Source organism: Acanthisitta chloris, unplaced genomic scaffold (assembly GCF_000695815.1).
Source record: "Acanthisitta chloris isolate BGI_N310 unplaced genomic scaffold, ASM69581v1 scaffold1554, whole genome shotgun sequence".
Taxonomy (NCBI): domain Eukaryota; kingdom Metazoa; phylum Chordata; class Aves; order Passeriformes; family Acanthisittidae; genus Acanthisitta; species Acanthisitta chloris.
The window spans coordinates 1-14,205 of record NW_008668504.1 but is presented as its reverse complement, the minus strand read 5'-3'; the positions used below and the strand labels follow the sequence as shown (position 1 = coordinate 14,205).

The following is a 14,205-nucleotide window of genomic DNA, read 5'->3' as shown; positions in this document are numbered from 1 at the left end:
TCAGTAATTGCACTTAGGCCAGAAGTTAACATCAAGGGCAGATAAAATAAGCAGCACTACCACCTGAACAGATGGGGCCAGGTTGCCTGCAAGTCTGATCTGGAAATGAAAATGTTTTAGCTCTGAGAGGACTAACATGCTAGGTCACTCCCCTAAAGAGAAAACGTGCTGAATGTTCATAAACCTGGAGACATCCCAATATTTCTGGTTACCTTCAAAAGGTAACTGAAAGGCAACACTAGGAAAGCAAACATCATTCTCAGATTTGTGTCTGAAAATTCCTTCACAGGTAACAATTTTCTCCCATCTCTGAATCTCCATCCCCAAAGGAATACTAACTGTGATGTGATATGGAATGGTTGACTCCTTCTGACTCGGTGATTTGTACAACGTTGCCAACCTGATTAAACAAAAACCAGGTAAATTATGATCAGTGAATAAAGCAATAAAATCTTCAAATAACCCAACATCCAAACCCAAGTTTTCCCACAATCATGGGGTAGGTACCACTGGAATTCTTATGTCTGTATTTTCATATAGGTCATTTAAACTGTGGATGCCAAATTCCCATCCTTACATGACCTGTCAGCTCAAACACAATCTAAGACCTACTAAAAAGAGTGAATGATTAATTAGCCTTGTTTCATCACAGGATTTGATGACATTTTTGGAACAATATTCATTATGAATTAATTCCAAATGTCACTTTCCTAAAATGCAAACAAAGAAGGTTTTGAGCACAAATCCTTTCTACTCCATTAAGCAATCACTGACCTCTCAAAGCTGGGGGAGACCCTCAAGTATTCCAATACTCTTTTTCTAGAGCTTTCACAAGCCTGTCAGTATGACCTACAGCCTGGAGATGTTCTATTTCTAAGCCTGACCTTGCCATTGACATAAGCACAACCTTGAGAAAACAGTTTCCCTTGTATTTCTCCTGACACTTCCCTGATTCTGTGTGTTTAGACTCTAAGCAATACACCTCCATCTGTGTGATACAGCACCTAGGCAGTGAATGCTTGCATGATACAGACAGAAAATTGCCAAGCAGCTCAAAAGCAAAGGGTTTTTCAAGCTGTGCCAGGGCAGCTGCTCTGCCCCATGCTCACCTCCCCACAACTGCCACTGACGTAAGCCAATACACAAAGTGTTCTGCTCTCTGTATCAAGACAACCTGCCAAAGATCCTGTTAATTATTTTTGGGGTTTTTTCTTCCTCCCTCAGGTGCTATTCTATTAGAGAGCACGTAATTACAGCCTGAGGAACACTGCCACTTCATGTTAGCTACGCAGGGAATTCCACAGAACATTGAAGTGGTGGGTTATACTTGACAAAATAGCCCAAATCCCAAGCCAGGCTTTCACAGGAGCTCAGCTGGAGCCTCTGACTCAACGGGATCTTTCCTCACAGCAGTGAGAACCCTTAGAATTAAGCTCTGACATTTTCAGTAGTAGTGAGGAAGGAGAAGACAGGTATCATAGTCAGCCAAAGCACAGAATAGGCAAATGAATCCTCAAATGGTCTTTGTGTCTCAACAACCTGAGAGAAAAACAACAACAAACCCAGGAGGGATCATCAGGGATAGGCATTTATGTAAAAATGCAACAGTATTGAGCTATTTCTGCTTTCCCAGAGAGGCAGTTGTAGCCAGAACTGCTGTTTCTGCAGGCCCTGCCTCACATTAGCTGCAGATTTAGATCAGTAAATAAGCCACTTTTGTCTATCTTTGGCTTGTTTCTGGAACTTGTCTCTGCAGCCTTCCTAGCTCTGTTGCAGAAGAAAAAAAAAAAGTTCTTTTGGTATATAAAATTAACTTTTGTTCACTCTGCAATCATTATGTTGATATAACTTCTGTCTTATAAAGGCTGTTAACTAATCAGGGATGTTAATTTAATTCCAAATTAAACAGCCTGTGCTGTAATCATTCTGCATTGCCTTCAAACTTAGAATTTAAAACCAAAACTGCACAAGAAAGTGTCACTGTATGTCTCTGTCAAATTTAACCAGCCAAACTATGCACAACAACATTCCAGCAGCATTTTTGTTTGCTGTTAGCAGAAGATTAGGGAATTGAAAAGGCTCCTTAATCTCAAGCTGCTGCATGGTGATACTATATACAAAACAATTTTAACTGGCCAGGAAAGAGAAATGACCTTGCAATGTAGTGAAGAAGGGAAAAAAGAGTGAGGAAACAGAGAAGATCTCACTGCAACACACAGAACTTCACACTGTTTTTTGAAGGGTCATTCCTCTGGGTGTCTAACACCACCACTGGCTGTCAGTGCAGCTCTTTTTGCCTCTCTGCAGGTCACTCTAACTTGGCATCTGGTCAGAAAGAAAGTGCCACCATGGTGGGAAGGAGGAACCTGACAGTTCAGCCCACACTGTCTCAACCTGACAAGGAAACTCTTCTTGAGACATGACAGACCAAGGCCAGAAACCAAATTCAAACCCTTGTTTCGCCACTCTGACCAGTCTGAAAAGATTCTCTGATGTCACACTTGCCCTTATGATGCTGTTCCTCACTGGTCCACGTTGTCACTCACCTCTGACTGTTGTCCCAGTGGAAGATTAAACGGACAGTGGCAGCATGTCCCCAGCTTTCTCCTGAGGGACACAAAATGACAGGCCATTTTAGTTATCTCCTGGACCACATCACCATCAGTAAACTGAACTGAAATTAGACCAGTTTTCCAAAAAAAAACACAACCCCATGATTAAAACATATATTGCCTTTTTTGCAGGGATGAATCACATCTCTTTCATACGTGCAAGGATCTCTCAATACATCAAGACAAGGAATAACCTCTGTACTCACAGTGTCTGTTCTAGAAATCTTGATGCAATTTATAGACACCTCATAAAGGAGAGGTACTAGAGAAATCTTGAAAACAGAGGCAGCTTGAGGAAAGGATTTGTCTAATTACTACCGAAGAAGTCTAGTGAGTATGTCTAAATCCTCCTTCAAAATTGTGATATTCTGTCTCTCAGGCATAATTATGAGCAAACATCATTCCCTTTGGGATACAAGCTTTGGGAGAAAGTCAATGATTATTAAAGCATTAAGGGCCCCTGAAGCAGTTTTCTGCTTCTGACAGCAAAATGCACAAGAACACAACCCAAAGCAAGGAGCAGAGGGGGAAGGAGAGAAGGAACTGGATTGTTATCCTACTTCAGGGGAACTGTCCTACTGGCTCAGTTCACACCTGACCACAAGCTCAGCCAATTTAAAGCCAGTTTTATTGAGTATTTTCCTCTGTTTATCCCAGAAGAGAGACAGCAATCCAAAGATGAATTGCATTTTAAAGTCATTTTGGTCAAGTGACCCAAGTCTCTCCTGCCCACAGCCCATAACCTGGAATCACTCACTGGTCTCCACCACATCTCCAGCCCCACATGCTCTGGTATTCATTAGAGCACAGAGAAGAGGAAAAAAAAAGTGATTCCACTGTAATGAAGACCTAGATCCTCTCGGCACCTTGCCAGCCATTGCTCCACTCTATCCAAGTAGAGATTAAAGATTTTGCCTATCAGATACAGTTCCAAGTCAGAGATCAAAACACATTTTACAATGGCTACAAATCCCACACCAGAATGTTCCCAACTGTATTGAATAGGAGAGAAAAATGCTACTGTACAATGAGATGTTGCTGAGTTAAACTGTCTGTAGATTAATATTTGACCTCCTTTCTAAATATATCTAGGAGAAATGTCTAGGAACACCCAGCTTAGCTACCAGTAGTGGGAAAGAAAGCTGTCCCCTTCCTAAAGCTCTTGACTTAATACCTTGCAGCATCTGTGCTTTTTTCTTCTGGTTTTTTTTTTTTTCATAATTAAGACCCTCCCTTCTGCTCAGGAGCTGAATCAGAGTTTAGAGATTAATGCTCTTGTGAAATCTTAGAAGAAGCTGTTTCTAAGGCTTACCAATCAATGGGGAAAAAACTACTTAGGGGAGGCAACAGGATTGATTGATTTTACTTGGGGTTTGCTGCTCTCCCTTCCCTCAATAGCTTCTTTGGCTACAACCAGCCATGAAGGAGTAGGAGATTGTTTAGCCTCTACAATGAGATTTGCAATACCATCAGAGCAGAGTGTAAAAATCACCCTGTGACCACCAGCTCAGTAGTTACACCAAGTCTATGGGATGAAAGTAAACAGCTTTGTACCACTCCAAAGTGCTCAAGTTGAGATAATGCTGCTTAGCATGAGAGGAGTTCCTCTTTGCTTCAATACTGTACCAACTGGCACAAAGTTTCATTTTTTTCAGTACACAGCACTCAGTTTAACAATACTACATGGTCACACACACACACTGGTGAGACTCACAATCAGGTCAACGTGAGGTTATGTCCAATTAAATGTCTGTGAAAGAAAAGATGCACAAGACAATAGATGATATCTTTGAATGACAACCTCCTCTGAATGTCTTCACATTCTTGACTGTCCCTGTGACTCAGTAAACACAGCAGCTCCCAAACAATGCTGGCTAGTGAAGAAAGACAGTCTCTATTAGCTTTAATTGAATTTGTAGCCAGAAAGGCTGCCAAAAATCATCCATCAGAGAGTGAGAGGCAAAGCTGACAAAAAGGGTCAGATACTGGTCTGCAAGCACAGCTCCCAACTCCACATTCTTCACGTTCTTGGAGGAGATGTCTGTGCTTGTCCATTTTACCCTACATCTGTGCCAAATGCTTCAGTGCCTGCCCAGACACTGAGAACATCTCTGCCTTTGTACTGTCCCCTCCAGAACATAGGAATCATTACTTAGCTCACAGAAACTGAACCTGTGCACAGAGAATTTGTGCCCTTTAAGAGAATCATAAAGTAATACTAAGTTACAACCTGAAATGAGATTTAAACGCTGAACTTTTCCTTAATTTGTCGAAATCTCTACTTCAGAACTGTTCTGTTTTCCCCTGTGACTGCAGCAGAAGAGTCTGGATGAGATATTCTGCTGATTACAGGGCAGAATGGATTGAAAAAAAACACTTAAACTGGCTCTGGGCAGGCTGTGGCTGAGGATCCCACACAGAACCTCCCTCTACATCACAACTGCAATGGGCAGAGAGTTCCAGTGATGCAGCAAATATGAAATGCCTTTGCAAATAATTAATGGAACGTGTTCAAGGGTAATGGCAAACTAAACAATTTAAACTGTTTTGGAGAGGCAGTGAATGATTCTCAGGGAATTTAGGAAATTGCAGAGTAGTTTGAGTTGTGCAGCCATTAAGCACTGTTCTTCTTTGAGTGCTTTAACCTCTTCATCACCACATTTCTACTAGAGATTTCCTGCTCCCAGGTACATCTTTAGCATGATCATTCACCAGTCAATTTCAGTATAAATGACTTGATTTATCAGAGGTTTACTTAATTAGTTAAATAGCTGAAGCTCACCTGGCCCATTTTGGCAGAAATGGATTGGGAGACAATGACCCAAACAGCTCAGGATGCAGTGGTGACATCCAGGAGGGACAGTGACCTCCTTAGCTGTGACAGCTGTAACTCACAGCCCAAGATCCTCAGGGGAAGTACAATCCATTAGCTGCACATCTAAAAACCCAGTTACTGAGAGAGTTCTGAGTACTCAGTGCTTCCCCAGGAAGGGAGATTCCATCATCTAAAGAAATACTGATAATCTAATAGCAAATTTAGTATTAAAGATGTTGGTTTAAAAAGGAAAAAAACAATCCAACATCATTCTCAACCTATGAAAACTGGAAATGTCATGACTTGTAAACATATTTATAATCTCTTTTCAGAAATCTAACCAGGAGTCTGATCTGCACAGCACTTTCACTACAGAAAGGTGTTAATTCTAATCTCAAGGCTGCCACAGATCAGCACTGCTGTAGAGTTCCACAAAGCCAACTGTTCCAGGTGGGTCTAATATTTTCACCATGGATTCTGCTACACTGCAGAAATCCAGCAATTTCATTTTCTTTGTCCATGATGCCAAAGGAAAGGAAAGGAAGTCATATATCAATTTTCAACTCACAAGCTAAACACCTACCCAAAGCAGGTACCAACGTGGACTGGTTCTGTCCAATCCTTGTTGTCATTTGGTTTGTCAGAACTACCTAAAAGAGGAAACAGAAGCAAATAAGAAAATCTCCAGCATCCTGGTGGGAGGGAAGAGAGGGATTTTTCAAAAAAGCTTTTACTAATAAAGTAGTTACTCAGGCAAAACTTGTGCCAACTGTGAAGAAGCTTCTGTGCTAATGAGGAGAAACTGTAAAGGTGCCTCATCTTTTCCAAATAAGAAAACCCTGCAAAATGGTTTGAATGGCAGATTTCTTTCATTCAGAACTTTCAATTTCTCCCTTCTCAAGGGATGCAAACTGGACACAACTTCTTTATCCCACTGCATTTATGCCAAATCCTGCTGGATTTGTGTTTAGGTGCACTTGGCCTAGACCTCCATGAAGAGATAGCTTCGAGTCACTTGGGTAAATGAACTTGGTGGTGCTGCTCCAAGCATGCTTAAGCCTGGTGATTAACCAAATTTCTATGCCTTGTAGTCTAAAAATGCACCAGTGGGTACAATACAAAGCAGAATGGAAGTGAACAGACAGCGCGGGGGAGTGTTTTCGCAGCACGAATCACTTGTGGGAGGCTCACAGACAGTCTAGGTTAGATCCCTGGTAGAAGTGGGGGTGGGTGAGACAGAAAAGAGCCAGGAATATTAATCACAAAGTTCATTAAAAAATGAAAAATAAAAAAATTGTACCTATCTTAAACCCTAGAGATTTTCATTTGTCTGACATGCTTAGAGGATTCTTCCTCGGGCAGTTAGTGAGAGCAAACAATTCCACTGAGCACAAGGGGAACAGCCCAGAATGTTTCCAGAGATGAAAAGCCTAAGACATATATTGCATATTTTAGAGAAGTAACTCATCCAAAGTGGATGGTAACAGCCTCAAACAGGCTCCTCATCTCACTGCTGGGGAAGGGCTGGACTGGGCATCCTAGCAAAGCCTGCTGAGCCCAGCTTTAGAAATGAAAGGAACTGAGTACCTACCATATTAGAGCATCCAGGCTGCCCAAGCAGCAATCCCTGGCATGCAGGCTGGATTTAGCCTGCTCACAGGCTCATGGAACTAACTCAGGAACCAGCAAGAGCTAAATCATCCCTGAAGCTGTGACTGATGACTCCTTTAGCAAGAGTTTATGTAGCAAGAGTTTCTACTAACTCTTATCTGTGTTATATATGTTTCCCTTGACCAAAGGAAATACTGTCCAATGACAGCTGCTGCTGGTGAAGGTCACCAGGTGTCCAAGTGAGGAGTGAAAGCACTCAGGAAATTGGAGGCTGTGCAAACCCAGCAGGGAGGTAACATCCATCTCCCCTGGTGCCTACAGCAGCAGGAAGCAGCTCTATAACTCACGTCAGGGCGACAGGGAGGGCACACTTTGGGCAGCCAGCCCAGTCTCCCAGCCTGGTGGAACGTGGAGCTGTGCTCCTTCCCTTCCCACAGCTCTCAACGGAAGCACAAGGGAAGGTTTATTTTTAGCACCTGAGAACAAAAGCCAATTGCGCCAGAGAGTTGTGGGTGACAAGGTCGCAAGTCACCTGGAAACTGTTAGAGGCACAAGCACCATTTTGAGGCTGTGGAAGCTCTAATTCCTGAACAATGCTTCTCTGAGACTTCCAAAACAACTTCTGGAACAGCTGCAGCTTCTGAGTGCCATCTGCTGGCTGTGGCTCTGCTGCCACCATACTGGTGTCAATGACGTAGAGACAATGCCCAGGAAGGAAGCTCTGGGTTTCCATGGATGCCAGAAGAGAAAGCCAAACTAGCAGATAAAGTGCTTTTCCTCCTTCATTTTTAAAAGAAATGTGGAAAATTATGTTGGAACTGCTGAATGCTCCGAGGTATTTTCATGTGCGTCTTTGTAGGTAAAGTCACCAAAGGAGCATTCCTTGTCCAGCCAAATCATTCAAGTTGATGGGAAACAGCAGGACAAACTGACATGCTGCCATTTAATTAAGATGCACAGGATGCTGTTAGTCCAAATTTTACTTATTTTGGCAAGTCTAGGAATTTTCCACCTAAACAGTTTTGCCTGTGTGATCCATCTATATTTACTTACTAAACTGGCAAACATTCTTGCAGTTCTATTTTGCTATTTAGACAATCATCAATCACATTTGCTTAATTCTCTCTAATGTATTTATTCCAAAGTAGCATCTCTCGGGATTTAAACCTCCCCCAGACTTACTGCTGATTTATGGTCGTTGGCTATGATGATGAGCTGCTGTGCCAGACCATTCAGCAGCCTCGTTCGAAGGGAAAGGTCCTCAAAGTCGTGGCGAAAAGGAAAGGCAATTCCATCAATTACCACCAGTCGGACCTAAATCCAGCAGGAAAGGGAAAAACTACCATTACCATCCTACAGACAAAGGACAAAAAGCAGTAAGAACTAATTTTAAGTGCACTGGAATGTTTTCTAAGAGGTGATTGCCATCTTTCAGTTCATACTCAGATGAGCATGAGCACGTAACACCTATTTCTCTCTCTATTTCAGTGACAATCAGCACCTCCCAAGGGTGCAGGGTGGAAATCTCAAGCTCCAAACACAGCAGAACACTTGCTAAGTGCAGGGCTGCACTATGCACAGGGACTAGAGCTGCACCAGCTCAAACAAAACGCTGCACTAAGCTCTCCCATTAGTTAGCTCAGCACAGAGCTGTCCTCCCAAATGTTCCCTTACAGCTCACTTACTTCTGACTTCTCTGCAGCACCTGGTACAGAATACAAAATAGCAAAGCTGGATTTAAAGTCTTACAGAGGAGAAGCTGGAGAAAATTATCATTAAACATTGTACTTCAGGCAGCTCTCCACAAATACTAATTGATTTCACCTTCTCCTTCAAAAACTAAATTCAAACCAAAATCAGAATACATGTTGTCTGTAGTCTCTGTTGAGATAACTCAGCTCATATCAGTGATCTGTCTTAGAGACACAGAGTTTAACATATGCTAAAAGATCCTCCAGACACACTGTGATGGGGCTGAGGATATCTATCTTGCCTGGAGATGTTTGCTCTGCTGAATTATTTCCTTTGTAGCAATCATGAGCTGAAGCTGGAGCACGATGCTGCTGCTGGCTCATCACCCCCAAGACACTATATAAACATTAGCCTGGGATTTTGATTTATTCTAACTTCATTTGGTGTAGCTGTTTTGATGACCCAAGTTTGTCTGAAACACAGGAGGGAAATGGATAGTCTTACAGGGCCTTCGTGTTCAGGTGCCACTCAAATCCTTGCTATCTACCAGTTCTTGCATTAATGCACAAGATAACAGATTGGAAACAATCCAGAAGAACTGATTTTCTGTGTTACTGATTTACCTCATTACTGGGAAGTTGCTTTGTGGCAGGAACATACAAACCTGCACAAACAGCATTCTGTGAAATGGCCCTGAGCCTCTAACTGAAACAAAAAGTCTTAATTTGCAAAAGAAAATTAAACAGCTAGAATTCAAAGAAGATATTCTTCTGTATTCCCATTTTTCCTCCTTCCTACAACTTCTTTTCTATGAGACTGTATATCATCTTCATGCATAATTTCTTTATGAACAGCTTAACAGTATAAACATGACTCATGCTAGAAAGGAGTGTGTACATGGTTATATAACTTGTCTATCAGATGAATATGTCCAGGTAGGATGCAATTTAGGCAATTTTCTCCCAGCTGCACTTGTTACAAGATACAAATAAGTGGACTTAAAGTATTTAGAGTAGGCTGTACAGAGAGAGCTTGGTAGAACCTCCATGTCAGCTTGGCTCTACCAGACCTTAAAGAATTCAGTTTATTACGACAAGAATATTTTCTAACTGTCTTTTCCATATTATTAACAAGTGCTCAAACTAATTCTTATTTCCAAATGACACATTTGGATCTCTAACTCTACATCTCTCTACCTCTACATCTCTACAACTATGTCTCTCTCAAAACCCCCTAAAACCTGAAGGTTTCCTGTGGTCCCAGTCACAGCTCCAGAGGGATCAGACTCACTTTAATGAGAACTGGACTGCAATGAGCAATCTGTCAAGTCACTTATAGCCTGTCAGAGGAACCAGCAGAAGGTCTTAAGGTTCTCCTGCAACCTTCAGTACTTCAGGCTCCAGGCCAAGCACAAATAATCAGCACAGATGGCAGAGGAGAACTGCAGCCCAGTGTAACTGTGCTAATGAAGCCATGTACTTTCCACAAGAGCAAACACAACAGGGCACCGTTAGTACCTGGCAGAGAAAGGGAAATACCAGACTACACTAAGCAAAAGTGAGACTCCCATCTGTGCTTGCAAGAACACAACAGCCTCCAAAAAAGAAAATTTTGGAATATATGCAAAAGACAATCTAACTAAACCACAGAGATTTGTGCTGTGATAGAACAAGGCACCAGTCACCCTCCCCAAATCCTGATAGGGAGTGATCTGCTCTGCAGAATCCAAAAGTCTGGAAGGGAGGTGGTGAAAAATCTGCCTTACAATAGCATTTCTCTTAGACATTAGGTACTAGGAAACTTTCTGGCCCAAGTCCACCCAAGAGTCAAGCTGCAGGCTCTGGTTGCTTGTGGCAACAGAAGATGTACTGGAAAGAAAGAAGAGTCACTAAGATGGTACAGGATGTTTCTGGTCCTCAGTGATCTTCTAGGACAACCAAAAACCTTTCAGACTCCATCACCATGGCCATCACATGCACACCTAGCTCAGATTCTCCTGTAAAGCAGCTCTGTGATGATTCATAACTTGCAGAAATGTAACATGTGGCATCACAGATCCAGTTTCCTCACCTCCAAGTGGAAATTCAGGATGATGGCAGCAGTGGGAGCAAAAGCAAATTACTCTCAAGAGTAATTGGGATGGGAATGAAAAAGCAAACAAGCAGAAGGCTTTACATTTGTAGTCTGGCATCAGCCAATACATTACTGCCAAGCTGACGAGGTACCAAGGTGTTTACTCATGTTACTCTTACTATAACAGACAAAAATCTTTAGTGTGAGGATGAGTGATACTTTCTGATGATCCTGCAATAACCCTTACCTTGGAATGCTCTGAGAGGAATTCTGGGAGGAGGTAGACCTGGGCAAGAAGCTCTATGTAGTCACGACAACGGAAGTAATATATGTGGGAAAGAATTGTTTCAAGAGAGAAGGACTCCAGAGCTTTTAGATGATCTGAGAACAAACAAACAGATGAGTAAATGAGTCAGAAGTCTGTACGAGCATATTGTTACTTTCATCATTCCACCAAACGATGCCCTCCCCACATAGCAACAGCAGAACCCCCAGAAACAGGAACAGGCAAGGTAAAGAGTGTGGAAACATACCTTCCATCTGGCTTGGAAGTCAGGAAGGTGGTGAGCAGATGCTATCCCAGCACTTGCACACAGACACACTGGAGTCTCCAAGGGAGGTCTCCAAAAATGAAAAATTTATTTCTGAAAGAAGAACTTTTCCTGTAAATCACTTTCAAGCCAGAACACCACCAGAGGACATCAGGGACTATTAATCATCCCTTGTTTAATGTACAGGCAGTAGCTCATTTAATACAGTGTCCTTTTACCTCAGTTCAGACACAAGTTTGCCACATAAATTCTCCAAGACTGGCATAAAAGTTGTGGCAGTATCCCCAGGAGACTGATGACTTAGAGAATAAAACTCTTTATTACAAGCAGCCTGGATATATTGACCTTATGGAGGAGCTGAATTGCAATGAAAGGTTTACAATATGGGGTTTCAGCTACACCTAAAACCCCACAAATCATCATGTAGAAAAGGAATTATCCTCAAAGTAGGCTCAGTCTGCAGCATGGCTGCACATACTGATGCACTTCAGGGTATGATACAGACAGGTGGAAGTAAAAGGCTGTCAGCAAGCACTCACTGAAACCCCCAAATGGAACAGTGACACTGCAGCCTACAAGACACTTGTTTCGCTCAATCCTCACTTCCTAGGCAGAAAGAAATGACTTAGCAACATACCTTCTTCTTGCTGAGCTTCAGCAATCAGCTGGCAGTGCTGCACACAGGCAGCTGCAATCTCCACCACTCTGTCCACCATAAAACTTCCCTCAGTGTCAATGAACACAGCTTCTCCAGCAACACCCCCGAAGCACTCTGGGATCTGCACGTCCACTGCCAGCTGCATACTGCCATGGGAAGCAGGAAAGAGAGAGAGATTTACATCACAAAGCTCTCCCAACTCATTCCTGAAGTGACATTTCTCCCTTGGAGCAAGGAGCAGTACAGCCATTATCATGACTGTATTTATAATGCTGTAGGAGGATCAGAGATTGAAGTCACGACAAGAAGATAAATGAACTCATTTCATAGCCAAGTTAAACAAAAAGTGATTCTCGGTTGGACAAAAGTCATCTAACAATAAAATACCATAGCTGTGTCTTCCCAACACCAGGTGCTCCACAGATCTCAGTGATTTTTGTCAGCTGCACACCACCTCCCAGGATGTTGTCCAGTGCTGAACAAAAGGTGATGATGAAGCCCTGGGCTTGCTCTTCTTCCAGAAGCTCCAGGGCTGTGCACTTTCTGGTGGTGCCTGATATCTCAGCAGTCCTTCCTGCATCCCCAAGACATTCCTGCCTCACCATCTGCAACACTTCCAGTGCCTCTTCTTTGGAGATTCCAATTTCTAGAAAAGCCAAACCCACAAACCATCTTATTTTTATAAACAGTGATTGATTTAAAGTGTGATAACTGGACAGAACCTGATCATTCTGCAGCACAACACAAACACATTCACCCTTTCAGTGTAAGATGCACAGTCTGCCACAGCCCTGGGAATAATGATGGGAGTCACAAAAGAACTCAGGGCCTTGACACTCTGTGTTTGGGGTTCAGGTGACAGTAATCTATCTGCAAATAATGATAAAATCAAAGCTGTTTTCACAGCTGGATGAGATCTGGCAGAGCAATTCACTTGTCCTGTGAAAGCAGCCAAATACCAGTGACGCCCACTGATCGTGCTCTGCATTCTCAGGGCACCCCAGGGCTGAGCACCTCATGCTTCATCCCCAGATTTCAAACACAGACCAAAAACCAGAGACAAGATACCTGCAAATATCTCTGTGTGCCTGTACACACAGGTGTCTGTCAGCATCCACCTGCTCCCCCGATCTCCAAGGCAAAACCATCACATCTTATCATAGATAATAAACCTACTGATAATAAAAATTATAGAATCACAGAATGGTTTGGGTTGGAAGGACCTTAAATATCATCCCATTCCCCCTCCTGCCATGGAGAGGGACACCTTCCACCAGCCCAGGATGCTCCAAGCCCCATCCAACCTGACCTGGAACACTCCCAGGGCTGGAGCAGCCACAGCTTCTCTGTGCAACCTGTGCCAGTGTCTCACCAACCCTCACAGGGGAGAATCATGACACACTGCTCACCATGGTTGTGCAAATTGTATTTGAAACTCTTGGATGAGGTAATTTTCTGACTTCATAGAAGCTTATTGTGTTTAAATGACATAGAGAGAAAAGAAGAGGAAAGCTGGGGAAAGAGGAATGAGACAGAGAATGCTCTCATTCTGGGAAGGGGGAAAGGGAAGAGAAAAGGGAAAAGGGAAGGGGAAAGGGAAGGGGAATGGGAAGGAGAAAGAGAAGGGGAAAGGGAAGAGGAAGGAGTAGGGGAAAGAGAAGAGGAAAGAGAAAGAAAAAGGAAAAGGAAAGGGAAGGGAAGAGGAAGGAGTAGGGGAAAGGGAAGAGGAAGGGGAAGGAAGAGAAAAGGGAAGGGGAAGGGGAAAGGGAAGAGGAAAGGGAAGGTGAAGGAGAAAGGGAAGAGGAAGAAGTAGTGGAAGGAGAAAGAAAAAGGAAAAGGAAAGGAAAAGGGAAGGGGAAGTGGAAGGGGAAAGGGAAGAGGAAAGGGGAAAGGGAAGAGGAAAGGGAAGGTGAAGGAGAAAGGGAAGAGGAAGAACTAGTGGAAGGAGAAAGAAAAAGGAAAAGGAAAAGGAAAGGAAAAGGGAAGAGGAAGTGGAAGGGGAAAGGGAAGAGGAAAGGGGAAAAGGAAGGGAAGAGGAAGGAGTAGGGGAAAGGGGAGAGCAAAAGAAAAGGGAAAGGCAAAGGGAAGGGACAGGGAAAGGCAAAGGGAAGGGACAGGGAAAGGAAAAGTGAAAGGGCAGGGCAGGGCCCAGGAAGGCCATACCCGCGGGGCACGGAGCAGCCGGACGGGCTC

General features: G+C 43.1%; 1 protein-coding gene across 1 annotated transcript; it reads right to left on the bottom strand.

Moving 5' to 3' along the window:
• Positions 1 to 212: 212 nt before the first annotated feature.
• On the bottom strand, positions 213 to 12,658 carry RAD51C (RAD51 paralog C; the record flags this gene model as incomplete). The annotated part of the gene is made up of 7 exons (XM_009072899.1): positions 213 to 400; positions 2,547 to 2,607; positions 6,011 to 6,077; positions 8,221 to 8,352; positions 11,051 to 11,184; positions 11,992 to 12,158; positions 12,400 to 12,658. Coding segments are annotated over 7 exons (1,008 nt in total), but the record flags the coding sequence as incomplete, so codon positions are not given.
• Positions 12,659 to 14,205: the final 1,547 nt, after the last annotated feature.